Source organism: Eptatretus burgeri, chromosome 3 (genome assembly GCF_056783735.1).
Source record: "Eptatretus burgeri isolate ZD-2024b chromosome 3, Ebu_testis_v1, whole genome shotgun sequence".
Taxonomy (NCBI): Eukaryota; Metazoa; Chordata; class Myxini; order Myxiniformes; family Myxinidae; genus Eptatretus; species Eptatretus burgeri.
This window is the reverse complement of record NC_140963.1, coordinates 119569119-119597090: the sequence shown is the minus strand read 5'-3', so window position 1 is coordinate 119597090 and position 27972 is coordinate 119569119. Positions and strand designations below refer to the sequence as shown.

The following is a 27972-nucleotide window of genomic DNA, read 5'->3' as shown; positions in this document are numbered from 1 at the left end:
GCCAGTATTAGATTTACTTGGTGGGAAAGCCAACAATTGATTTACTTGGTGGGAAAGCCAACAATTGATTTACTTGGTGGGAAAGCCAACAATTGATTTACTTGGTGGGAAAGCCAGAATTCGATTTACTTGGTGGGAAAGCCAACAATTGATTTACGTGGTAGGAAAGCCAGTATTCGATTTACTTGGTGGGAAAGCCAACAATTGATTTACTTGGTGGGAAAGCCAACAATTGATTTACTTGGTGGGAAAGCCAGAATTCGATTGACTTGGTGGGAAAGCCAACAATTGATTTACGTGGTAGGAAAGCCAGTATTCGATTTACTTGGTGGGAAAGCCAACAATTGATTTACTTGGTGGGAAAGCCAACAATTGATTTACTTGGTGGGAAAGCCAACAATTAATTTACTTGGTCGGAAAGCCAACAATTGATTTACTTGGTAGGAAAGCCAGTATTCGATTTACTTGGTGGGAAAGCCAACAATTGATTTACTTGGTGGGAAAGCCAGTATTAGATTTACTTGGTGGGAAAGCCAACAATTGATTTACTTGGTGGGAAAGCCAGTATTTGATTTACTTGGTAGGAAAGCCAACAATTGATTTACTTGGTGGGAAAGCCAGTATTAGATTTACTTGTTGGGAAAGCCAATAATTAATTTACTTGGTTGGAAAGCCAACAATTTATTTACTTGGTAGGAAAGCCAGTATTCGATTTACTTGGTGGTAAAGCCAACAATTGATTTACTTGGTGGGAAAGCCAACAATTGATTTACTTGGGGGAAAGCCAGTATTCGATTTACTTGGTGGGAAAGCCAACAATTGATTTACTTGGTGCGAAACCAACAATTCATTTACTTGGTGGGAAAGCCAACAATTGATTTATTTGAAAGGAAAGTCAGTATTAGATTAACTTGGTGGGAAAGCCAACAATTGATTTACTTGGTGGAAAAGCCAGTATTAGATTTACTTGGTAGGAAAGCCAGTATTAGATTTACTTGGTGGGAATGCCAACAATTGATTTACTTGGTGGGAAAGCCAACAATTGATTTACTTGGTGGGAAAGCCAACAATTGATTTACTTGGTGGGAAAGCCAGAATTCGATTTACTTGGTGGGAAAGCCAACAATTGATTTACTTGGTGGGAAAGCCAACAATTGATTTACTTGGTGAAAAAGCCAGTATTAGATTTACTTGGTAGGAAAGCCAGTATTAGATTTACTTGTTGGGAAAGCCAATAATTAATTTACTTGGTTGGAAAGCCAACAATTTATTTACTTGGGGGAAAGCCAGTATTCAATTTACTTGGTGGGAAAGCCAACAATTGATTTACTTGGTGTGAAAGCCAACAATTGATTTACTTGGTGGGAAAGCCAACAATTGATTTATTTGGAAGGAAAGCCAGTATTAGATTTACTTGGTAGGAAAGCCAGTATTAGATTTACTTGGTGGGAAAGCCAACAATTGATTTACTTGGTGGGAAAGCCAACAATTGATTTACTTGGTGGGAAAGCCAACAATTGATTTACTTGGTGGGAAAGCCAGAATTCGATTTACTTGGTGGGAAAGCCAACAATTGATTTACGTGGTAGGAAAGCCAGTATTCGATTTACTTGGTGGGAAAGCCAACAATTGATTTACTTGGTGGGAAAGCCAACAATTGATTTACTTGGTGGGAAAGCCAGAATTCGATTGACTTGGTGGGAAAGCCAACAATTGATTTACGTGGTAGGAAAGCCAGTATTCGATTTACTTGGTGGGAAAGCCAACAATTGATTTACTTGGTGGGAAAGCCAACAATTAATTTACTTGGTCGGAAAGCCAGTATTTGATTTACTTGGTGGGAAAGCCAACACTCGATTTACTTGGTGGGAAAGCCAACAATCGATTTACTTGGTGGGAAAGCCAACAATCGATTTACTTGGCGGGAAAGCCAACAATCGATTTACTTGGCGGGAAAGCCAACAATCGATTCACTTGGTGGGAAAGCCAACAATCGATTTACTTGGCGGGAAAGCCAACAATCGATTTACTTGGTGGGAAAGCCAACAATCGATTTACTTGGTGGGAAAGCCAACAATCGATTTACTTGGTGGGAAAGCCAACAATCGATTTACTTGGCGGGAAAGCCAACAATCGATTTACTTGGCGGGAAAGCCAACAATTGATTTATTTGGAAGGAAAGCCAGTATTAGATTAACTTGGTGGGAAAGCCAACAATCGATTTACTTGGCGGGAAAGCCAACAATCGATTTACTTGGCGGGAAAGCCAACAATTGATTTATTTGGAAGGAAAGCCAGTATTAGATTAACTTGGTGGGAAAGCCAACAATCGATTTACTTGGTGCAAAAGCCAACAATCGATTTACTTGGTGGGAAAGCCAGTATTTGATTTACATGGTGGGAAAGCCAACAATCGATTTACTTGGTCAAAAAATTTATGTCTGTTTAAAAAATAAAAGAACAAACATAATAATGACTAGAGGGGGAGCACTCGGGAGAGTGCAAAACCTTTGTCGCCAATACTGCTGGGTCACTCAAGTGAACCTTATATCTTATTCATTAAATATGTCAACAGTGCTGACAGAGTTATAGTTCTTTTCTCCAACATTTTTTTTTGGGGGGGGGGGGTTGGAAATCACTTAAAACATGTAAAAATGCAAAAAAAAAAAAAATCGAAAATTTGTTGAAAAAATTTTTTCTCTAACAATTTTTTTTGGGGGGGGTTGGAAATCACTTAAAACATGTAGAAATGCAAAAAAATTATTTTTTCTTTTTTTTGGGGGGGGGGGGTAGGTAGGTTGGAAATCACTTAAAACATGTAAAAATGCAAAAAAAAAAATTTTTTTCTCAAACAATTTTTTTGGGGGGGATGGAAATCACTTAAAATATGTAGAAATGCAAAAAAAAAAAATTTTTCTCTAACAATTTTTTTTGGGGTGGGTAACAATTTTTTTGAGGGGGGGGTGGAAATCACTTAAAACATGTAGAAATGCAAACAAAAAAATTTTCTCTAACAATTTTTTTTTGGGGGGGTAACAATTTTTTTTTGGGGGGGGGGGGTTGGAAATCACTTAAAACATGTAGAAATGCAAAAAAAAATTGTTTTTTTGGGGGGGGTGGGTAAAAAAAATTTTTGGGGGGGGTTGGAAATCACTTAAAACATGTAGAAATGCAAAAAAGAAGTTTTTTTCTCTAACAATTTTTTTGGGCGGGGGGGGGGGGATCAAGTCAAAAATTTAATGGCATGATCCTTGGACCATACCTAACCCCCCCACCAAGTTTGGTCGAAATCCATCGAGGAGTTTTTCCGTAATACTGTTCACAAACAAACAAACAAACAAACAAACAAGCAGTCATAGACTGGTACTTAAGAAATCGTCAACTTGACCTCTGACCTTGTCTAATAAAAGCATGAATCAGTCAGAAGCCCAAGGGGAGCTTGAATTCTGATTCATTGTGGTCTACGATTTTACACTGTGGTTTGCAGATAATGAGTCCCAGACAAAAACTAGATTTCTTATAAAAATTCCATTTTTTTGTTTTTATTTTTAAAAAAGTGATTCAGTACCAGCAGGATATGCCACATAATAGGTGTATTACTTTTCAGAAGAATCTGATAAAAGACATATTATATATATATATATATATATATATATATATATATATATATATATATATATATATATATATATATATATATATATCAGTTATTCATTGCTGTTCCAGAATTTCGACAACCGAGTTTTAAGCGTCCTAAGCGATCGCAAAAACCGAAGACAAAATTAAAATCGAAGTTAAAACGAACTCGTAACGTCGAGCGAAGCAAAAATACTCCATTTCTCCACATGAATTTACGGAATTATGTTTGACCTCACTGTGACCTTGACTTTTGACCGATTTTGACCAAAATCTAATCAGCACTAGCCATCACCCTCCTGAATCATGTGGTGTAATTTGACATTGGTAACTTCTTCCGTTCTCGAGTTATCGTGCCTACAAACAAACAAACAAACAAACAAACAGAAATGGAAGGCATTAATGGAATCTTTAGATTTCGTAAGTAACAAACAAACAAACAGAAAGGGGTGAAAACAGTAACCTCCATCCATCTTCGAAGATAGCGGAGGTTAATAATAAGATGGAGTTTAACGTTGCGGTTCCAACGCTACGATAGCAGGATCCCTTCAGAAGGAGCACACAAAATTATCAACAGAAATACTTGTCGAAGGAATCAAAAATTTTTTTTTTTAAGTACCAGGACGCAGCACACAAACAACAAGCACAGCCAAGATGACAGCAAAACCGCTACCACAACAGCAACAGCATGTTATAAAAGTTCTTTTTTGTGGGTTTCATTCCATTTCACATGCTCATTGAGATTCACAGACAGACATGCAGTATTTGTGTGAAGTGCAACATGCTGTCTTTTGATTCCACCTATCAGCAAAGTGATGGGTTGGCACGCGGCACGGTGAGTGAAAGTTAAAATGAAAAGGATCACAAGGCATAATACTGTACAACCAGCTCACCTGCTCTCATTGGCAACAACATAGCCAGAGGGGCAGCCAGACATGCATGCTCCGTCATGCACCACCAGGTCAGAGCATGTGCGGAATTTCGGATTTTGGCACAAACGTGCCTTATTGCGGCAGAACTCGAAGGAAACGCAGCGCCAGCCGCGGTATCGGTAGCTGCCAGTCGGACAAAAAGGTACACAGGCACCCGCATGGTAGAAATGCCGGCAAGCCGAACACCGGGTGTTGTCGTTTGGGACCTGGCACCCTCCGAGGCACTCGTGGTGGCAGCACTCGCCGTTTGATGTGCACACGTGGTCACACAGTTTGGGGCACACTGGGGAGAGCATGGGAGAAAGTACAGGGAGGGGGAGACTGCATTAAGGTTGACTTTGTGACATACGGTTCAGCAAATACAACACATAATGGGTCCGACACAAGAGTCCTACACTTGTGAAGGACACCGTGGGATTTATTTCTTAAATCTACTTGACTGAAGAAGAGACAGCCGGCTTCACATGCCTTTCAGAATAAGGTATATTCCATGATGCCAAGCTTCCTACTTTGACCAGAGCGGCGTTTTTCAGCCATATTGGTGGCGCTTTGCCATGATCCAATGTGGAAGTTCAGTTGAGACTTACTAAGAAAATCACTGGGAACCACGTTGAATAAAAATACATATATAAGCTCCAGACTGGAAAGTATCAGCAGTTCCGACTCACCCAAAAAGTGTTCATTTGTCCAATTTGGACATTGCATGGGCGTTTCCAGGTGTATATACCACCGGTCAAAAGTTTGAGAACACCCCCATTTTTCCAGTTTTTACTAAAATTTAAGCAGTTAAAGTCCAGTGAATAACCTGAAATGATACAAAGCTCAGTGGTAAACTGCCAGAGGTTAAAAAAGAAAAGTTTATGTTTCCAAAAACTGAAAAATAATGTAAATTTCAGAGTTTTTAAAAAAGGCCCTTTCAGGGAACAAGTAATGAATGGGTTAGCAACTGCAGCTGTTCTGCAGCAATGGATGTAAATTAAGCCTTGAAAGTTGATGCAAACAATTCCTACAGGTGTCCCAAATTTTGTTGATTACTTACAAATGCTCTGTCTGTATAAAACAGTGTTGGAACAGACTGTGTAGCTCCACCCTCTGAAGCATTATTTGGACAATATTGCACTGCAGGAAGTAGAATATTGCTATCATAATGACGAGAAAAAGACAATTAACAAAGGAAGACAGACAGACCATTATAACCCTTAAAAGTGTAGGTCTTTCCTTTAGAGAAATTGCAAAGCAAGCCAAGGTGACAGTGAGTGCAGTTTCCCACACCATCAAAAGGCACTTGGAAACTGGAGGAAACTCTGACAGGAAGGTGTCTGGCAGACCCAAAGCCACAACACAATCAGAAGACAAGTTTCTGAGAGTCAACAGCTTGCGTGATAGGCGGCTCACAGGACAGCAGCTTCAAGCACAGCTTAAAGGCCCTGTCACACCTTGACGTTTTAGCCAGCGTATGCCGACGTATGAAAAATTTGGCGAATACGCTGGCACACGTCGAATACGTTATGGGTAAGTTTTGTACACGTTAAGAGCACGCTGAAGCACGCTGGCATACGTCGTAGTACGCCGAGCTCGTCGACAAATTTTAAGCATGCTCAAAATTTTTCGATGTATGCCAGCGTGTGACTCACACGTTCCGCATACGCTGGCCATAAGTTGTAGGCACGTTATGCGATCGTTGGCACATGTTACTTGTAAGTTACTCATAAGTCGAAACACATCGAGGTAATGTTTTGCGTACGCGAAACTTATTTCTAACCTATGAGTAACGTATTTTGAACCTATGTGTAACGTATCTCCAACGCATATTGACGTATTTGACGTCTTCCGGACGACCACAGAACTTACTGAATGTGTTTCTAACTTACAGCTACCGTATAATGGCGTATTGGCAGCGTTTAGGGGAATTGGTATATAAAAATGGGCTTCACAGGAGGAACCTGTCAGTGTTCCAGACTCCATGTTTTTTTTTTGTTCTTCGTCATGACAGTGATGTTGACACTTCGATTTCTCGTGCGGTTATGATTTGAATCGTTGAGCGGCAGCCTATTAATAGGCTACGCCACGTGATCGTCGGCGATGCGCTGCCGCGCGCTATGCATAAGTTAGACTATCGTTGGGCATAGGTTGTGAACGCCGACAACACGCTGAGCATTCGTTGGTATAAGTTATCTATAAGTTATCGAAACGTTCTGTGTACGTTACTAATACGTTATGCATACATCCAACTCGTTATGAATACGCCCAAAACTGAAAAAAAACATCAATAGTTCAGCGTACGCCAGCGTTTTAGATCAATTTTGATACGTTGCCGTACACTGGCTAAAACGTCAAGGTGTGACAGGGCCCTAAGACTGGTCGAAGTGAGGAAGTCTGTTTCAACTGTGAAGAGAAGACTTCGAGCTGCAGGTTTGACAGGTCGAGTGGCAGTAAGAAAGCCATTGCTAAGATGGCAAAATAAGAAAAAGAGGCTTGCCTGGGCCATGAAGCACCACCAGTGGACTACTGAAAACTGGAAGAAGGTCTTATGGACCGATGAATCAAAATTTGAAATCTTCGGTTCATCACGCAGGGTTTTTGTACGCCGTCGAGTCGGCGAAAGGATGGTTCCTCGGTGTGTGACACCAACTGTAAAACATGGAGGAGGAAGCGTGATGATCTGGGGCTCTTTTGTTGGATCCAGAGTCGGTGACTTGCACAGAGTGACTGACGCCCTGAACCAAAATGGCTACCACAGAATTTTGCAGCACCATGCAATACTCTATGGTCTACGCCTAGTTGGTCAGCGGTTCATCCTACAGCAAGATAACGACCCAAAACATACCTCCAGGCTATGTCAGAACGACCTTACAATAAAAGAACAAGACGGTAGGCTTCAAATCATGGAATGGACAGCATAGTCTCCAGACTAAAATCCCATCGAGCTGGCTTGGGTTGAACTGAACAGAAGGGTGAAAAGCAAAGCAACCTACAACTACAACCCATTTGTGTGAACTTCTGCAACAGTGTTGGAAAGAACTTTCCGAACGACATTTGATTTCCATTGTAGAAAGAATGCCACGAGTATGTTTCGCTGTTATATCTGCAAAAGGTGGCTACTTTGATGAGTCAAAATTTTAGATTAAATTTTGTTCAACAAAACGATTCCATGATTTCTTTTTTATCTGCAATTGTTTATTTGTTCTCTGCTCTAATTTCAGAGTACATTGAAACATTAAACTGCTTAAATTTTAGTAAAAACTGGAAAAATGGGGGTGTTCTAAAACTTTTGACCGGTGGTGTAGTTGTATCGAGGGTGAGATATATCAGTAATTTATGCTAATACATGCATACATCGGTGCACAGGGGCGTGGTTAAGAAAGTCATGTGACCCACCCATTTGCTGATGCTGTGCTGTGCTGTGTTGTGCCCGTGTCAACATTAAACCTCTTGTTCCCACTTCAGAGCCTTCACCACCGTCTATTGAGTACATTATAGTGGCGACGAGGATGTCTTTGTACATCGGCATATTGCAAGACTATGCATTGGGGGGGTGATTGGGAAGACTATACCGATCATCTGAAGCAGTACTTCGTGGCAAACAAAAAGCTAACGTAACTGTAGGATATGGAAACAGCACTCATGTCCGACCACGACGGATAGTGCGTGAGGAAGGACCAACCCTCTTTGGCCGAGATTGGGAACGAAAAATCAGACTCAATTGGAGTGAGGTAAACAGTCTCCAACTCTGATGCTGGATACGATACCGTGCTCAACAAATACCCTGGCCTGTTCAGCGATGGTGTTGGCACCTTTACAGGGCCCAAAGTGAGGATTCATGTTTCTGCAGATGCTCAGCCATTGTTCCATAAGGCCAGACGTGTGCCCCACATGATACGATCAATGATCGAATGTGAGCTTGAATGCCTATAGAGTGAGGGCATCATCTCACCAGTCAAGTACTCCGACTGGGCTGCACCTATTCTATCAATACTCAAAGCAGATGGAACAGTGCACATTTGTGGGGACTACAAAACGACGATCAACCGCTATTCAAAGCTTTGATGGCTACTCTTTACCCCAAAGAAGAGGATCTGTTCACCACTCTCATGGGTGGCCAGACATTCACGAAGCTTGACTTGACCAATGCCTATGCTAAAATGGAACTACATGATGATTCCAAGCCCTATACCTGCATCAACACTCATCAAGGGCTCTACATGTACAACAGATACCCATTTGGCACACAGCTCTTCTGCACCAATCTTCCACTATATATATATATATATATATATATATATATATATATATATATATATATATATATATATATATATATATATATATATACATATCAAACAGTGAAGTGAAGGTTTCTCCCCGCTCTGTGGCACCAGCCCGTCTTGCTCTCAGAGTCTCGTTCTCACAGGTTCAGTTTCACTCGTGACTTCCCCAGATGCATACCGACTGTGAGTCGTCTGACGTCTGGGTTTTTATAGCCCTTCGGTTGAGGTGTGATCTCAGGAGCAAAGGTCACCCCAGTGCTCTAAGACTCTCATGTGCAGACTTCCCATTGGAGCGCTCGCAGCTCATCCCTCGGAGCTGACACACAGTGCCATATTTGTTGCTTTGTTCATCCACTCAGAGCTCAGGACTCAGGAACAAGATTTCAGGGGGTGGGAAGAGGGGTTAAGAGGAATAGGGAGATAGATTAGAAGGGATGGAAGAAGAGAGGGAATCCAGAAAGGGAAAAATTACAAATAAAAGTCGATTCAAACCTGCTATACGCACGCATGCACGCACGCACACACACATTTCCCTGTCTACTGATACGAGGGGATGGGTAACCTAACTAAACAGAATTGCCATCTCCAGGGTTATCTTACATGTTGAATGTAACTCCCTGGGTTTTTCGAAAACTGCAACAATACTGACATATTAGATTTTTTTTTTTCAACCTTGGCATTTCTTTGTCTATCATGAGTTCCTCTTTACGATTATCTGTTTTAAGCGGCATGTATGTTCACAGAATAACGTTTTCAATGGAACCAGGCAAAACATGTATAACAGTTTTTGTTCGTCCATTTTTACAAGTGATTACTTAGTTACTATAAACCACACTGCACTTTACCCAGAATACACTTTCAGTATCCGTATCAAGAATACACTCTTTCCGTATCGTATCATCTTTAGGAAAGCCAGAATGTGTTGGCTTCAAAAACTGAAAGATCGATACATCGAGAGAAATCGATCATGATCGACAGATCTCCAATGGAAAATAAAATGAATGGGATGAGACCCTGATTATCTTCAGCTCGCATCCACCAAACAGCAACCCAATGCTGCCATACCCAAAATACAGCCAGTTGGGTCTGGGGTCTTTATTGTGTTCAAAGTCAAGGCTTGTGTAAGAGCTAGTACACAGGATGGAAAAGAACATAAGAAAACAACAACATAGTGGAAAGAAGGGAAACACACCAACAGTAGGGCAGAGGGATGCAACAGAGGGATATGAAGGTTGTTTTTTTTTGGATACCAAGTCGAGGCTCATGTAAGAGCTAATACACAGAAACATATAACAAGATAGGAGACAAGTGGAGCTGGAGAGGGAAGCACAAAATAGTGGGGAACAAAGACAATAGTATATTTGTGGAAGGGAGAGGGATGGGGTGGGGTAGAAGGGGTAAACAAGATGGTACTACAGGGACTTTCAGGAAAGAAAGCAAAGAATTTGGAGGTGGGTTTGGGGTGGATTAACGGGGGTAGTAAAGATCAAGATTTTGGATGGGAGAAGATATGAAATGGTGGTGAACAGCAGCTTTGAAGACTTGGAGGGAGGAGTGGGATTGAATATGGGAGTTTGTTAAAGAGGCAGGAAAAAAAGAAGAGGAATGAAAAAGTGAAGATGAGCAATGATTCTTGATTTTAGCAGTTTCACCAGAGGGGGTTTTTAGTGGACATTGAGCACCCGAGGAAATATAAGGGGGTCAGATCACAGACGGAGCGGGGAGGGGGGGGGCAAGGCCGGAGAGGAGACGGCAGAATACAGAAAGACCACCGATCTGCCTGCAGAGAGAGGGAGTGAGACACCCAAAGACTCAGCTTCATTGCGAGAGATACCAATGATCCTAAAAGCCTTAGTTTCCACAGCATGAAGTCCAGGTAGGTGTGAGGCAGGAGCACCACCCCAGAGGGGGGAGCAGTACTCCATCAGACTGTATGAAAGCTTTGTAAACGATTCGAAGCTCAGGTGTGCCAAGGAAGGACTTTGTACGGCATGCCCAGTCGGCGACTGGCTTTGGAGGCCAGCTTGGAGATGTGGCTTTCCCAGGAAAGATCGTGGCAGGTAGTGGGGCCCAAAAACTTGAATGAAAGGACTTCTTCAAGGGGATTGTTGAGAGAGTAGATTGGGGGGTGGGGGGTGGTGTTCCAGATGGTCCTTTCGGAGAGACATGTTGAGGGTGTGCGATTTGTCTGGATTGAAAGACATATTCCAAGTGCTTGACCAGCGTGTGATTTTATCCAGGTCTGCGCAGAGTGAAGAGGCTGCTGCCTGCCGATCAGAGGGATGACAGATGGTATGGCCGAAGGTGGAATCATCAGCAAAGAGATGAAGAGGATTTTCCAGTGAGTCTGAGAGATCGTTGATGAAAACCAGAAAAAGAACAAGAGTCCAGAACTCTGCCTTGAGGAACTCCAGCCAAGATGGGAAGAGGAGATGAGAGAACTCCATTAAGAGCCACGCGTTGACTGTGACAGGAGAGGAAGTCTGCGAGCCATGAGTGGAGATTTCCTTGGATACCACAAGAAGATAGTTTGGTGTGTAGCGGGGTGCCAGACTGCATCAAATGCTCGAGATATGTCGAGGGAGATGGCTCTGATCTTAGGTTTGACATTTAGGACCTCCATCAATTGTTAGGAGAGCAGGATCAGTATGTCCAGGGTTGAGTGACCTGGTCTGAATCCAAACTGAAGGTTGGAAAACAAGCCATTGGAGAACAGGAAGGATTTGATGTCGGAAGCAATGATGGATTCCATGACGTTGCTGATGATTGGGAGAAGGCTGATTGGTCTGTGGTTGCAGGGATCTGTATTTGCACCTTTTTTATGCAGAGCAGTAATGTTTGCTGATTTCCAAGCAGATGGCAGTTGACCTTGAGCAAATGAGAGGGTGAATAGAACAGAGAGAGGGTGAGCAAGAGCAGAAGAGCAGGTGTTTAGAACAAGAGGGCTGATGCCGTCTGGACCGGTACAGAATCTGAGTCGAGGTTTGACAGCAAGCTCTCCACCTTGTCAGGAGAAAAGGACACAGAGTCCAGAAACAGCTGGGTGTGACTGGGTAAGGTGGGTACAGAAAGCGATGGGCTTGGGACACAAGATTTAGAAGCAAACATGGAGTTTAGGCATTCAGCCTTTTCACGTCCTGGGGGTGTGGGGGAGTGAGGGCAGTGCATGGAGAGTGAGAAATAGAGATTTTGATAAAGAGAGCAACTCTGCCGCCAGGACGAGGCTCAGATCTGTCATACCGGAGGAGGGAGTAACCAGGGAGAGATACTCGGGAGTTGGAGACGTCTTGAGGCAGGTTATATCTGGTTTGTCAGTGGCGACCTGTATGGAAAGATCTGTCAGGTTATAGCGAAGGCCCTGGATGTTTGAGGTCCACGCTGTTAATGAAGAGGGAAGGAAGGAGACTTTGGGTGCAGGGGAGGGGGAGAGTACTGAGAGGGAGGAGAGGTGGAGGTTGGGAGAGTTGTTGACAGTTGATGACAGATTGCAGAAGAGCTGGAGGAGAGGGTCGGAAGGGGAGGACAAAGGGTGAGGTGGTGAAGGGAGGAGTAGTAGTGGGGAGTAATAAGAGAGGTGGCAAAGAGAAGTGTGAGATTGGAGGAGGTGGAAGAATGAGCTGGAGCAGAGAGGGTGGGGGAAGGAGGCAGCTTTGTGGATTTGAAAGGGGGGGGGGATCTTTGAGAAGGGGAAGTGATGGGGGAGATTTGAAAGGGAGTTGAGGGGGATAATTGAGGGATAAGGGTGAGGGGGAAGAATTGAGGAAGAAAGGTGTGGGGGGAGCCTTTGAGAAAGGTGAGGAGGAAGAGAGAGAACTTTGTTTTGATGAGGGAGGAGGTAGTTGATTTGTGAGGGAGGGGTGAGAGGGAAGCTTTGAGGGAGATGGGAGACAATGAGAGCAGGCACAGCCATGGGGGAGGAGGGAGAAGAGAGGGGTGTGGAGAAGATGAGACTAGGTTGAGGTATTGTGGAGACGGGAGCGGGTGGGAGGAGGAATAAAAATTGAGGGGGTGGGAAGAGAGGGATGTATGAAAAGATTTGAGGGGGTGGGAAGATGAGGGCAGATTTGAGAAGAGGGAGGGGGGGGAGATTTGAAGAGGAGGGGAAAGGGGGACATTTTGGGTGAGAGGGGAGAATTGAGGGAGAAGGTGTGGGGGATGCTTTTGGGTAGGGTGAGAGGGAAGCTTGGGGGGGGGGGGGAGAGTGAAGTTTGATTTGAAGAGGGAGAAGGCGGCTGAATTGAGAGAGAGAGGGGTGAGAAAGAAGATGATGAGAGCAGGCATGGTCATGTGGGAGGAGGGAGAAGGGAGGGGTGGGGAGAGGGAAAGGATGAGACTGGGTTCGTGTTATGGTGGAGGTGGGAGCGGGCATGGGGAGGAACAAGATTTTAGGGGTGGGAAGAGGGGGAGACGTGATGAGAGGAAAGAGAAAGCGTGTTTGAGATATTGAGGAGTGTGCTGAGTGTGAGACATTTGTGAGGTTGAAACGAGAGCACAGATGTTTGAAAACCATATAGTTTGGGATACCAGAGGGGGAACTGTGAGTAAAGCAGAGGACAGTGGAGAGATGCTCGGATTGGGGGGCAAGATGGGAGGAATAAGGAGAGGGTATAAGAGGGAGGGTGTTAGGAGGAGGTAGATTTAAGAAGTTGGGATGAATTTTCACTGAAGTTGGAATAAAACAACGATTGATAATGGAAGACGAACAAGTATTGCAAAAAGGGATATTTAAAATTTGTCGGTTAGAGATTCCTTTAAATACATTGGAAGATGGACGGAGTGCAGGAAAATTGACAGAGTGGAGAAAGGAAGTGTTGCAACAGATGGGTTGGCAGAGAAGAGGGCAGAGAAGGAAAAAGAGTCAGTACAGGACGTCATGTGGTCACGTGAGATATAAAGTGAGAAGGGAAAAGGTTTTTTTGTTGTATTTTTTAAAAATATTTTAAGACATGAAACAGAAGGTATAGTTGGGAGGGATAGAAGGAGGATGGAGGGAAAAGTGGTGAAAATACTAATAAGGAGAAAATACAAATAAACATGATTGTGCACATAGACAGGAAGACGGGTAGGCCTCAGGGAAACCTGATATGACAATACCGATGAAAACTCACCAAACAGCACAAATTTTGAAACAAAACCGAACTAGGAACACACAGTAAACACGGAGGCAACAAAATAAAGTCAAAACATGACAAACAATGACCGGAAACTTATCTTTGAGAAAGTCGGCAGAGACCCGTGGAGAGAACCAACCATCGCCTCAAAAACCAGAACCGGGAGTGAGTTGTTAAAATTTGATTTTTTTTTTTTTTTTAAAACGGTTTAACCGTAAAATGCACAACATTTAATTTCATAGTTTAATGCAAAAAAATTGCTGATGTTGAGACATCCAAAAGGTCTGACCATGTAGGGTTTTTATTTATTTATTTATTTTTCACTTTTGGGTATAATGGACATGAAGAGGAATAACATCAAGGTTGGGGTTTGATACAAGATCAAGAGAGATCAAGAGAGATCACGAGAAAGGCATTTGATCAGTTTTGCTCGTGATTTCAACATTTATGGGTAAACATAGAACTCTCGACGTGTCCATAAACAAATCCATGCACTTTAGCAATGAGTTGTTAAAATGTAATTTTTTGAAACAGTTTCACATTTAAATGCACAACATTTAATTTCATGGTTAAACGCACAATAATTGCTGATGTTGAGACATCTAGAAGGTCCTACCGTGCATGGGGTTGTTTTTTTGTGGGGGGTTTTTTTTTGGGGTGGGGGGCTACAATGGGCTCGAGGAGGAATAAGATCAAGGAGGGGTGGGGAGTACACAAGGGGCAAACAAGTTGGATACAAACTCAAACATAGCAAGAAGAGGAAGGGAAAAACTGAGAATTAAGCTCTTTTTTTTTGTGCACATACAGTGCCTTCAGAAAGTATTCACACCCGTCGACTTTTGTCACATTTGTTGTGTTACAGCCTCAATTTAATGTCGATTAAACAAAAAAAAATTGTCACCGATCAACACAAAATACCCCCATAATGACAAAGGGAAAACATGTTTTTACAAATTTTTACAAATTGATTGAGAATGAAAAGCTGAAATGTATTGAGTCAATAAGTATTCAACCCCTTTGCTACGACACTCCAAAATTGAGCTCAGGTGCATCCAATTTCCTTTGATCATCCTTGAGATGTCTCTACAAATTGATTGGAGTCCAGCTGTAGCCAATTAAATTGATTGGAAAGAAACACACCTTTCCATATAAGATTCCACAGTTCACAATGCGTGTCAGAACAAAAACTCTCCCATGCAGTCCAAGGAACTGTCTGCAGAACTCCGAGATAGAATTATGAGGAGGTATAGGTCTGGGGAAGGGTATAAAACAATTTCTCGAGTGTTGAAAGTTCCAAGGAGCACAGTGAGCTCCATAATTAGGAAATGGAAAGAATATTGAACTACCCAGATTCTTCCTTGAGCTGGCCGGCCGACCAAACTCAGCAACCGGGAAGGAAGGACCTTGGTCAGGGAGGTGACTAAGAACCCAATGACCACTCTGACAGAACTACAGAGTACCTTGGTTGAAATGGGAGAACCTGCCAGAAGGACAACAATCTCTGCAGCACTTCACAAATCTTGACTTGATGGGAGAGTGGTCAGGTGGAAGCCACTGCTGAGAAAAAGGCACATGACAGCACACCTGGAGTGTGCAAAAGGCACAAGAAAGACTCTGAGAGCATGAGGCAATATTTACTGTGGTCTGATGAGATGAAAATTGAACTCTTTTGGCCTGAATACAAAGCGCTACGTCTGACGAAAACCGAGCACAGCTCATCACCCCCATCTAACACCATCCCTACCACGAAGCATGGTTGTGGCAGCATCACGCCATGGGGATGCTTTTCAGTGGCAGGGACTGGGAGACTTGTAAGGAGCCAAATACAGGCAAATGCTTGAGGAGAACCTGCTTCAGAGTGAAAAAGACCATAGACGTGGTGACTTTGGAGGACAACTTGGATATATGGTTTGCCTAAAAACGATCATGGCTGATAGTGAGACCCAAATATTTGAGAGACTGAACTTCTTCAAGAGGATTCTTCATGAAGTAGAGGGGAGGGTTCACCAGACGGTATTTTCAGAGAAACAATGTGAGATTTGTCAGAAATGAAAGCCATGTTCCAATTGTTGGTGCCAGCTCATGATTCCATTCAGATCTACAGAGAGGAAAGAGGCTGCCGATCTGGAGTACGAGACATGCGACGGCAGATGGTGAAGTCGGCTCCCGTCTCAGGGGCTCCCGTCTCCGGGATCAAGGCTCCGTCTTGAGACTCAGAACAGCATCCTCAGGCTGCGTCCCCCGTCCTTGTTTTCCAGCAAACATTAAAATGAGTTTCCGGTTCAATTTTGATGGGAGCTGAATTACAAGGAACCCTTTACATACAGTCTTCCCTTGGTAGTGCAAAATTGATATTTTTTTTTCGTGGGGGATGGGGGGGGAGGGGTTAAGGGTATTGTCGTGTTTGAATGATCAACAAGATGTGGAACACAACACGATTAAGAAAAAAATATATAAATTTGGTCAAAGGGTTCAAAAGGAGGCAGTGTTGGACGCATCAGGAGATTAGAGGAATGCTCTTTCAGCATTCCTATGGTCAATCATGCACTTCACCTTATCAATTAACAACAAAATTGTCACAGTTCAGCACGAAGTTCAAATGTAAGAGTAATTAAAAGCCAAAAAAAAAGGTGTCCTGTTAACCAATGACAGAACAAACAGGAGCCATGGCAGTCAATGTCCGTGCACTGGAAAGCATACCATGGTGGTGGTACCATCATGTGCCATTTTGTCACTGAAAGAGGCTTTTTTTGGGGAGGGGGAGACAATAGAAAACTTTGAGCATCATTAAAACATTTGATTCTTAAGGCAACGTTATCGCAAATCCTTCCACAAAACTCCTTCCAAACTGAATCTTCGTTTTGCTTCATCCGGAGTTGTGCCGGTGGTAGAGGGGGGGGAGGAGTGGGTCGTGCATTTGGACGTAAATTCAGCCGGCCATTCGGATTTCTGTCGTGAACGTTAAACATCCCAAGGTGTCTATCGTCTCAAAAAGAGTTGACCACTGCGTGTGGCAGTAGACCGAATCGATTCCTTGCCAGGAGTTAAACTGTGGTCGGTAAAGGGATCTGTATGTAAAATTAGATGAGTTTGATGCAGTTAATGGTAAGCATGGAGTTCATAAATATAATAGATAATGAAATTGATAGAGTGAACGGAATGTCGATACAGCACAGGCACAACGGGTCAAAGTTGCCTTCTGCGTCAAGTTTCCTCATACAGTGTGTACGCTCATCAATCCTCATAGCAAGCCTCGCTTACACACCCCTTATGGAGTGTACGCAAGAAAAATGGGAACCAAGGAATGATTCTTGATCTCCGATCGGTACATTTACCCGTCCACCGATAAGACTTCGGTTTATCCGCTGGCCAACGCCCTGCAGAGCATCGAGACCCATTCAGACACTGTCGGTGATTGAATGTCCAGCAAATGAAGAAATGGCATTTGGCCGGACAGGTCATGCTGGGTGAAAACACCGATCCTTAACCAATTTGATAAAAAGGTATTCAATAAAATTAATTGAATTTGTATTCTGATGGATGGCCGCCCCTGGGGGCAGCAGCCACACAGTTGACGAGTTCCCAACCGCACGGTTCCTTCGATTCCAGATGTGGGAATACGATGCTGAGAATTAAGCAGAAAATATTTGTGGTCCCGTAAAGTACGACGAGATTTATTAAATCCTCAATTATGCGAGACCACGGAGATACGAGCTTCAACCTCATAAAAACGATAAGCATCACGTGTGAAGCCAAGTTCATAAAATGTAATCGCTGCTCATATTGCACAATCCAATTCCAGCGTTCCGTTCCGACAGTTAGCTCTTGCCGCCCCAAGGGCAGAGGGTGGGGGGGGGGGGAGAGGGAGGGGAGGGAGGAAAGAAAGTGGGGTGGGATGAAGAAAGAGAAAGAAGAGAGGGAAAAACAGAGAGGAGAGACATGTAGACAGACACAGACCGAGACTCTCATATCAGCAGGCATGCAAAAACATCTATAATTCCAACAAAAAAAAAACTCCACAACAACAAACCCTCTCGTGACTCATTTCACACTGCATCCTACGATTGGTGTAGTCGTCAACCACATGGATCCAAAACATGATCTTAACCAGGTATCGGGCTGTTTTCCTCAAAGCACCTTTGCAGGTTACAGCACCTCTAGATCATGCCTTTTTAGCTGTATTTCAAGATTCACCCCATTTATAACTGCAAACACACACACACACACACACACACACACACACACACACACACACACACACACACACACACACACACACACACACTTTGATGTAATGGTAAGATGAAATGCACAGACGTGGCCGAAATCAAAACAAGTTTCCACACTATCCACGAACCAGAATGAATGCCAAAGCCGATCCATAATCAATCTTAAGCATTTCAAGGAAGCTTGGAGATGGTCCAAGTCACATGGACCACCAACACGTCAGCGCTGTTTATGTCATTGCCACGTGTTGCCCTCATCTCGAGCAGACTCGACCACTGCACAAGCACCATTTTTGCTCAAGAACCATGTCTGATATCTCAGACACAGAGAGGCTCAAGGATGCTGCATTCAGCAGCTTGTTTTCAAATCCCTCTCTCAGGCTACATTCCCCAGTCTCCCTGCATCATAAATCGTCGTGCCACGCAGCCGCACCACACGAGACAACCTCACCCCGGGCCTCGCTTCCCTTAAAAGGAACTTGGGCTCTCTTGGGGGCTCCACCGCCGATAGTCTCAGCTGAGAATCTTGGAACTTCGGGAGCCCTCCCAGCAAATACTCACATTGTGAATGGACGTTAAACCGTCATCGTTTTCAAAGACTATGGACCGAGCGTGACCCCCAATTAGTGTACACATCTTAAACGCATCCCTATCGGTGGACAAACTGGACATGTATCTACCTATGCAGTGGCTTTAAAATTTTCTGGAAATATTGAAAGAAAAAAAAACTAATTTTTCTCTCATTTCTCCCCAATAAGTACAAGAAGCCGTTACAAATTTCATCTTTCAAAAAAAAAGTTCAGAAATCAAGGACATCAAAGACTTACAATGCCTACACTGTAGGTGTGCGACCGTCTATTTACGCAGGAGGTGACGGTGGTGGAGGTGGGGGGGGCATATATCACGACAATTTCAAGCATGTTGATCATTGACACCATCGCTCCATCTCTGGAGCTGCCAAGCCAAAGCAACTAAGCACAACAGTGTCCTGTTTTCCACCCGACGCCTGTCTGCAAACAACATATCTGGCTTAGAGAGAACAACATTACTAATAATTAAGATACGAGTCATAGATGGATCAACTTACATTTTGGGCACAATTTTTTGGGGGGAGGAGGCCTCATAGGGGTTCCTGCAAAATCCATGTCTCTAAACGTGGCGTCAATACGGAATAAGAGGACGCAACTTGTGTGCGAGAGATGAACGAATGAATCGATGATTGAAGGTGGAGGAAGGACATTGGTCGAGAGAGGATAACCACTCTGGGAAGCACGGAGAAGCCTAATAGGACTTTGTGCATGTGGTGTTTGCATCCACTTCAACGTATCGCAGTGACATTTGACCGTGGTACCGACGCCGAGGAAGAGCACCGTGAATGATTATATCGAAGGGTTCGGTGACATCGATGGGTCATCGATGCAGGTGACACAATCGGCTTAACCAACGCCGACTCCAGAAAATGATTCTCACTTCGCAGCATCCGTGTGTCGACCCATACCACCAAAAAGAAGGGGTTGTTTTTTTTTCCCCCATTTAACTTCACTGGGTGTCAAACCCAGAACCATATGGTGCTACCACCGAGTTATGCAGCCACTGGAATCATGCGCAAAATACCACTGGATCGATGAAGAACAATGTTCTTTGAGAGGAGTTTTAATAAGATAATTGCAAATAAATCTTTAATTGAAAAACAAAATTCTTATTCATCGATGTTCTCACCCGTTTGTTTGTCTGGCTGTGAGCAGGATTATCTCAAAAAGTTGTGGACGGGTTTGGACAAAACTTGGTGGACAGGTTCGGTTGCGACGAGGACAAATGGATTCGATTTTGGTGAAGATCCGGATCTGGATCCTGATCTGAGAATTATTTTTTTTAATTTTTAAGTGATTCTTCATGATTGAGAGATGGGGCTGAAAACAATATAGAGAATTACGTGACATTTCAAAAAGTTGTGGACGGATTATGACAAAAATGGAAAGATCAGTTGGTTAGGTGACAACAACAAGCTGATTAGATTTTGGTTAAGGTCCGGATGTAGATCCGACCTATCGGTGGGATTTTAAAAAAAACAACTGTTCAGCCTTGCAAAGGTTTTTTATGCGCTCGACCGAATGTCGTTGTCGTTTTTTGTTTGTGTTGCTTTTGCTCTTGTTTTTCTTCTTAAAAAAAAAAAAAAAAAATCAAAATTTGTCTGAAAGAATATGTCATAAGAATAGACAATCTGGACAAGAAAAACAGGAAAAGAAGAATAATAAGAATATTACAAAAAAAAATGAATGGCTGCAAAGTAAAATATAATATTATTATTATTATTACTACTACTACAGCAATAATGGAAGCTCCAGAGTTTCCAAGGCTGTCCAATTCACCAGGCTGTTAACCGCTGCCACAATGGGAACTCCATCTGCATCGGGATTCCAACTGGTGACCTTCGATACAATGCAAGCTCGCGAGCATCGATAATTATTATCAAAGGGCCGTGACAATTCCTCCTGCCTTACCCATCGCCCATCGAGCCACTTTAACCTTGGAATTCCTCCCCAAATGGCTCCACGGGTGGATTGCACAAATCGCAAACAGGCCGCCCTCTTTGTGCCAGAAGAATGGGGGCACCATGGCGGTGCAGTGGCAACACATCCGCCGGTTCATCAGAGCATCGCAGACGTGAATGTCAATGCAAACGATTCCACAAAGAGACGACGGTGAACCGTGTGGCCAGAAAAGGAAGTCCCGAGATGTCACGGGAGCCGCGAAAGAAGAGACGCGGTAACATCCACCCAAGTAAAGCTCAGCGATGCATTGCAGCTTGATGGATATTACTGTTCACCCATGCAAAGGTAATTCGCAATTGCCCGAGCCACTTTCTCTTTCTTTGGAAGTGTTCGAGTTGCATTCTATGCACACTTAAAGCAGCGGGATGGCGTCAGAGCTGGCGGAGCAGTTTGAGGAAAGTGAAGTCAGAGTCTAAATCAGCCACAGCTCCACTACCGTGTCATCTCCCTTATGTGCACTCTGCCGCCCCTAAGCATCTTGCCGATAAAGATGGCCCTGTCTGTACGGCGCAAGATCCACGAGGACCAAGAGGGTCGTTGAGGCTGAGGAAGGTGTGAGAAAAGCCAACATTTTAACCGTAGTGTTCTGCAGAATCATGCTCGACTCATTCCAAACATTTCAGCCACTCTCTGACACTTCAAATTATGTCGCTGTCTCCCCCACCGACACAGGCCACAAGGTAGTGGCAGCCAGCGGAAGCAGGGTAATGTTGGCCCCAAATCAGTCGCAGGATGTTTGATGGAGTTGTTATGTAACCATATTACGTGGTATCAATTGGAGCTTACGCAGGTCGCCTGTCTGGGCATGCGACTCGTATAATCATCTTCACCCGCTCAAACATCATGCCGCAGATTTTAAAATGTTATCAATGGACAGCTTGTGAATCGCTCATTAAAAGTGGCACAAATAAGAGAACGGTCAATTTGCTAACAGACTCACAGCCGCGTAAACAAGAACAAATTGTAAACTAAATTCCCTTACGTTACATTCTCAACCACGCGGAACCTTTTATGAGCAATGGGGTACAAAGTATCCATACGTCAATTTGACCCGCAGAGCGAAGCAGTAAAATGATGGAATGTAGTTCACCTCGGGTTGAGACCAATTCACAAAATTTGGAATCAAAATTAAATGACAACCGAACGGCATGAATTTGTAAAAACGAAGATATTTCAATTTTTACAAACTTCATTTTCAACAACAACTCCTTGACAAACTAATGACAGTTCGATAAGCTCAAGTGGACGCTTATAAAGCAATTTTAGAGCAAGGGCAGCCACAGAGCTTGGCACACACACACACACACACACACACACACACACACACACACACACACACACACACACACACACACACACACACACACACACACGCACACGCAAATTTTTGCTTTCATTCACAATTAATTTCAAAACATACTGACACACCACACCATGTTGCGGAACGATCGCACATCAAAGATGCTGTCGCGATAGAGAATACGCGGCAGTTCTAACAACTTAATAAAAAAATAATAACCAGACACCGTCTGGGTGTTCTCCATAGAACTGAGGCATTCCTGAGCAGCACCAGGCTCATCACGCGAGCCTTTCATGTACAAGTCTTCCATACGGAGCTCCATGGAGTGTGGAGTGCTCAATGGGCCGGTGCTCTTGCTTCCCACCTTACTCCTCTCGAATCGGTTAAAAACAAGGCGTTCTGCACCATTGGAATCTTACTACCGAAGGTGGATACCCAGGAACTGTCACTCTCCTACCGGAATAAAGTTGGTGTGCTCTTTAATTCCATACAATCTTACAAATGGCCTTGTTCCTCCTGTCCTCTCCTACCTCCGCCGTCCCCAAGCCACTGCAGGTCACACCCGTTGCTCAAGAAACCCTTGCCTAATCACCCTCCCCAAGTTCAGACTGGTTTGCCCACCTGCATTCATTCATCCTTTTATTCTCTCGATTGTAGAATCTTTTCCCTGTGTCCATCGTCTTGTCCTGCCCATCACCACCTTGCTGTTTAAAAAAAAAAAAAAACGTTTAGTGGTTGAGAAAGTCCTTGTCAGCAAAGCTTATGTTGTAGTAGTGGTCCAGGAGCGGAATAAGATTTTGAGAGTAGTAGTAAAAAAAACAGATCCCAGCCTGATGGGCAGGGATTGGCTCAAGAAGTCGAGATTAAAATTGTCAGAAATCAAACAGTTTCAGCAAAAAGACGACCAAGGGCAAGGACCGGCGGCAAGCTTCGTGATGGAATACAAGGACTGGTTTGGCCCTTGAATAGGGCAGGAAAGGGCGTGAAGGTTAAGCCATGGATCAAAGAAGGAGTGTGCCCTAAGTTCCTCAAGGTTAGACCTGTGGCTTTGCCCTTTTGCATTGAAATCCATTCAGGAGGCAGAATTGGAGCGTTTCGAGTCGGAGGGAATCGACGAGCAAATCGATTTTTCAGAATGGGCATCTCACGTGGTCCCAGTCCTGAAAGCCAGTGGCTCCCTTTGTATATGTGCGGATTACAAGGCAACGTTCAACCGGATAGCGGTTGGGGATCAGTACCCGATTTCAAAATCTGAAAACCTATTGGCCGTGATGAGCGGTGGTCAGACATGGTGTTAGTTGAACCGAATGGCCACATATCAACAGTTGGAGCTGGAAGAGGGCTCAAAGGCGCATACTGCCATGAATACGCATCGTGGATTCAATCGTTTGAACAGGAAGCCGTATGGCACATTGTCAGCTCCTGCAATTTTCCAGAAATTCGAGGAAGGCATTTTAAAATCTTTACCACTTCACATTTATCACTTTACTTTGGCTCATCTGGACGATATTCTTGTCTCAGGCAGGAACCTGGAAGACCACCTGGCCCACTTAGGTGAAGTGTTCCGTTGTCTGCAGGAGGCGGGCAGTAGGTTTAACCAATCAAAAGTCCTCTTCTTCACATAATCTGTTACAGACTGTAGTTACCGGATTGACGGGATGGGTATTTGGCCTATCCATGAGCCAATGTGGATGCGTCCTTGCGAGCCGTTGTGAATGCGCCTCAGCCAACGAATGTGAGGCAGCTGAAGGTTTTTTGGGGGGGGGGAGGCACATTTAATTACTACCATCAATTTCTTCCAAAGGTTCAATCGGTGTTTGAAACCTAATACCATTTGTTATGTAAAGGCATTTCGTGGGAATGGGGTTGAGCATCGGTGAGCTTTTGAGCAGTCAAAGCAGTTGTCGACAACACCAGAGGATCTCATGCATTGCGACAGTAATAAGCCACTCGTGCTATCGGTGGTTGCTTCACCATAGCGATTGGGGCACTGTTGTTGCAGACGATGAACGGTGGCATCCAAAGGCTCATTGTACTTGCTTAAATGACCCATAACAAAGAGATTCAGCCACAAGAACACAAGTGAGATCGGGCACTGATGTTGGGAGATTAGGTCTGGCTCTTCGTCGGCGTTCCAACTCATCCCAAAGGTGTTCGATGGGGTTGAGGTCAGGGTTCTGTGCAGGGCAGTCGAGTTCTTCCACACCGATCTCGACAAACCATTTCTGCATATACCTCGCTTTGTGCGCGGGGGCATTGTCATGCTGAAACAGGAATGGGTCTTCCCCAAACTGTTGCCACAAAGTTGGAAGCACAGAATCTTCTGGAATGTACTCTGTGGCGTTAAGATTTCCCTTCACTGGAACTAAGGGGCCTAGCCCAAACCATGAAAAACAGCCCCAGACAATTATTCCTCCTCCAACAAACTTTGCAGTTGGCACTATGCATTCGGGCAGGTAGCGTTCTCCTGGCATGCGCCAGGTTCGCCCTTCGGACTGCCAGATGGTGAAGCGTGATTCAACACTCCAGAGAACAGGTTTCCACTGTACCAGAGTCCAATGGCGATGAGGTTTACACCATTCCAGCTGACGCTTGTCATTCCGCATGGTAATATTAGGCTTGAGTGCGGCTGCTCGGCCATGGAAACCCATTTCACGAAGCTCTTGATGAACAGTGTTCATGCTGACGTTGCTTCCAGAATCAGTTTGTAACTCGGTAGTGAGTGTTCCAACTGACGACAGAAGATTTTTCCATGCTACACGCTTCAGCACTCAACGGTCCCGTTCTGTGAGCTTGTGCGGCCTAACACTTCACTGCTGAGCTGTTGTTGCTCCTAGACGTTTCCTCTTCACAATAACAGCACTTACAGTTGACCGGGGCAGTTCTAGCAGGGCAGAAATTTGACGAACTGACTTGTTGGAAAGGTGGCATCCTTTGACGGTGCCACGTTGAAAGTCACTGAGCTCTTCAGTACGGCCAATCTCCTGCCAATGTTTGTCTATGGAGATGGTATGGCTGTGTGCTTGATTATATACACCTGTCAGCAATGGGTGTGGCTGAAATAGCCGAATCCACTAATTAGAAGGGGTGTCCGCATACTTTTGGTCACATAGTGTATCTAATCCTCATAACACCAAAAAGGTGGGGGACCGAGAGTATCAGCTCCTTGTTTTCTTGACATCTGTGTGAGTCAATGTTGTTGTTATTTTGTATGCAGCCTGTGGCTGCTGGTTGCATTATTTTCTGGACGTGCTGCTGTCCCACTGATGCAGTGCCCCTGTTACCAATAAGCTGGTACTCATTTTACTAACCTCGGAAGGATGGCAGGCTGAGTCAACCCACCTGGTGTTATTTCAACGGAAGGACAAGGGCCAAAACTGAAGACCCTAAGATCTTAAGCCAGTCACCTTAACCGTTAAGCCAACACCAAGCTTCTGGTCAATGTCATAAAGGCATAGGATAACTTGCCTACTTTTTGCGAAAGACACCACAACATCATTAATGTCTAACCGTGACCAGTCCTGGCCGAGAGGTCCTCCAGCTTAACGTCCATCGAAGGGACATCACACACACACACACACACACACACACACACACACACACACACACACACACACACACACACACACACACACACACACACACACACACACACAGATGCGTCACTCTGCATGCGAAACAAGAGGATGGCAGTTTACAGCTGGGTCGAGATTCAAACTCGCCAAGCTAAGCATATATATATATATATATATATATATATATATATATATATATATATATATATATATATATATATATATATATATATATATATATGTCAAATAGCAGATGCACACGATGTTGGGATTGATGCGAGGACCTTCCTACAAGCACGTTCCGGCTGTATTCGTGTACCAATTGTGTTTTTCCTGATGGACAAAGGGACGTGATGTTTGATTCTGTCAGTCAGAGTCTTGGTAGTTCTGCCTACATACGGAGCATCACATCGGCACTTGAACTCATAAATAATATTGCTAAGTTTTGCGGCAGGCAGGACATCCTTCTTAATCGCATGAATCAGATGTCGAGAGGTGAAAATCTCTCTTGGACGAACGGCCAGATACGTGTTCGAGACGCATCTTTTGATTTGTTCCTCATATCTTTGCGACATTTTCCCTTTCCAAGGAATCTTGGTGTAGACCGGGCACTTTTCAGGACCCATCTTCCGTTCATCTACGGCAGTGAGGAATTTGTGCAAAAACCTCCTGATGACATACTCAGGATATCCATTCTCACTGAGGATGCTGGCAAGCTTGTCCATCTCTGTCTGAAGCTTGGAGTTGGAACATATCCTCTTAGCTCGACTCACTAATACATTGATCAAACCAATCTTGTAATCTCGTTGAACTAAAAGAGTCCCATCGAGTTACTGGCCGGTGAAAGGGGGCTTTCTTTCGATGGACGTAGTAAATGAAGATGCAGATCTCTCTACCATGACGTCCAGAAAGGGTAAACAACCAGAACGTTCCAATTCCGTGAATGAACTTGAGAGCAGGATGAAGAGAATTCAATTCATTCAAGAAGCGGTCACAGACTTCACGAGATTCAAACAGGCAAAATATTTCATCCACATATCTGCAGTACACGATGGGGGATTGAGTTACCTGCAACTTGGTCAACTTCTGCAGTTCTTGATAGCCAACAAAGATGTTTGCTAACGTTGGGCCCAAAGGAGAGCCCATGGCCAACCCATCAATTTGGATGAACATAGTGTTATTAAAGCTAAACTCGACATCTCTTGTAGCCATGTTCATCAATTCGACGAAGACAGATTCAGAAATGGGCAGATGCTCAAGTTCCACGTGATAAGGCAAATGTGCGCATATATCGATGGTCTCTGTCAAAGGGACATTTGTAAACAGGCCATCAATGTCAAAAGAACACATTACATTCTCCAAACCAGTGGGACACGTCTCCCTTATGGCATCAGCAAAAGTGAAAGAATCTTTGGTGACGAACTTGGAGACCGACTCGATCGCTGGTTGCAGTAACTCTCCCAGCCATTTCGCTGGCTGATGCTGGGCAGAGCCGACCATGGACAGGATTGGTCTCAGTGGAACATTGTGCTTGTGAATCTTCGGTAGACCGTACATTCTCGGACGAAGAGAGCCGACCGGCTTGATCCTCTTGTAATATTCCCTCGACAGTTCACCGCGTTTATGCAGTTGGAGCAACCTCTTCCCGATTTCATTCTCCACAAGTGACGTACGGTCATGTGTATCCACGCTTCCCAGCTGTCGAAACTTGGACTGATCCTGTAGAATAACCAACATTTTGTTCACGAAGTCCACCTGGTTTAGAATAACCACACCAGAGCCTTTGTCAGGTTTACAGATGTGGATTTCAGGGTTTCTTCTTAGATTCTTCATGGCAGTCATGCATTCCCTTTGTAGATAGAAGTCAGAAAAGTCGTTTGGGGCTCCACATTAGGCATGTGCTAAATCACAAAGTCAAGCCTTCATCGCCTGATCTGCTTCGATGGAAACGGCATCATGTTTACTCAACTGCTCATGAAGAAGCTCAAACTCTGCAAAAACTTCCTCTCTTTTAATGTTGTTGTTTGGAATGCTGAACCCAAAACCATGAGCGAGAACAAACCTCTCGGTGTCAGATAGGTTGTAGTCCGACAAATTGAGAACATGCTCAGAAGAATCACGAATGATAGAACCGAAACGTTTCACCCTTAAACGACCAATGTTTCGATCATTTCTCTGTCTTGCAGCCAATTCGACACGGTCATCAATCTTTGCGACATATCTACACAGACGTACCATGTCAAAGGAGGACAAAAACTCCCGTGCAGGCCGCCATTTTGTTCGCAAAGCGTGACGTAGGCCCGAGGATCGACGTTGTGTTCTCCCAAGTTCATCCTGCAAAGACATGCACTCAACAGACGGACTTGATCTCA

General features: G+C 44.0%; 1 protein-coding gene across 2 annotated transcripts in view; it reads right to left on the bottom strand.

The window, feature by feature from the left end:
- The window catches only part of LOC147030840 (insulin-like growth factor 1 receptor), a 165758-nt gene that overhangs the window by 79082 nt on the left and 58704 nt on the right, over nucleotides 1–27972 (bottom strand). For both annotated transcript variants that reach the window (XM_085875355.1, XM_085875354.1), the window contains exon 4: nucleotides 4530–4851. In XM_085875355.1, coding sequence (XP_085731481.1) covers nucleotides 4530–4851 — 322 coding nt within the window. The remainder of the gene's footprint in view (nucleotides 1–4529; nucleotides 4852–27972) is intronic.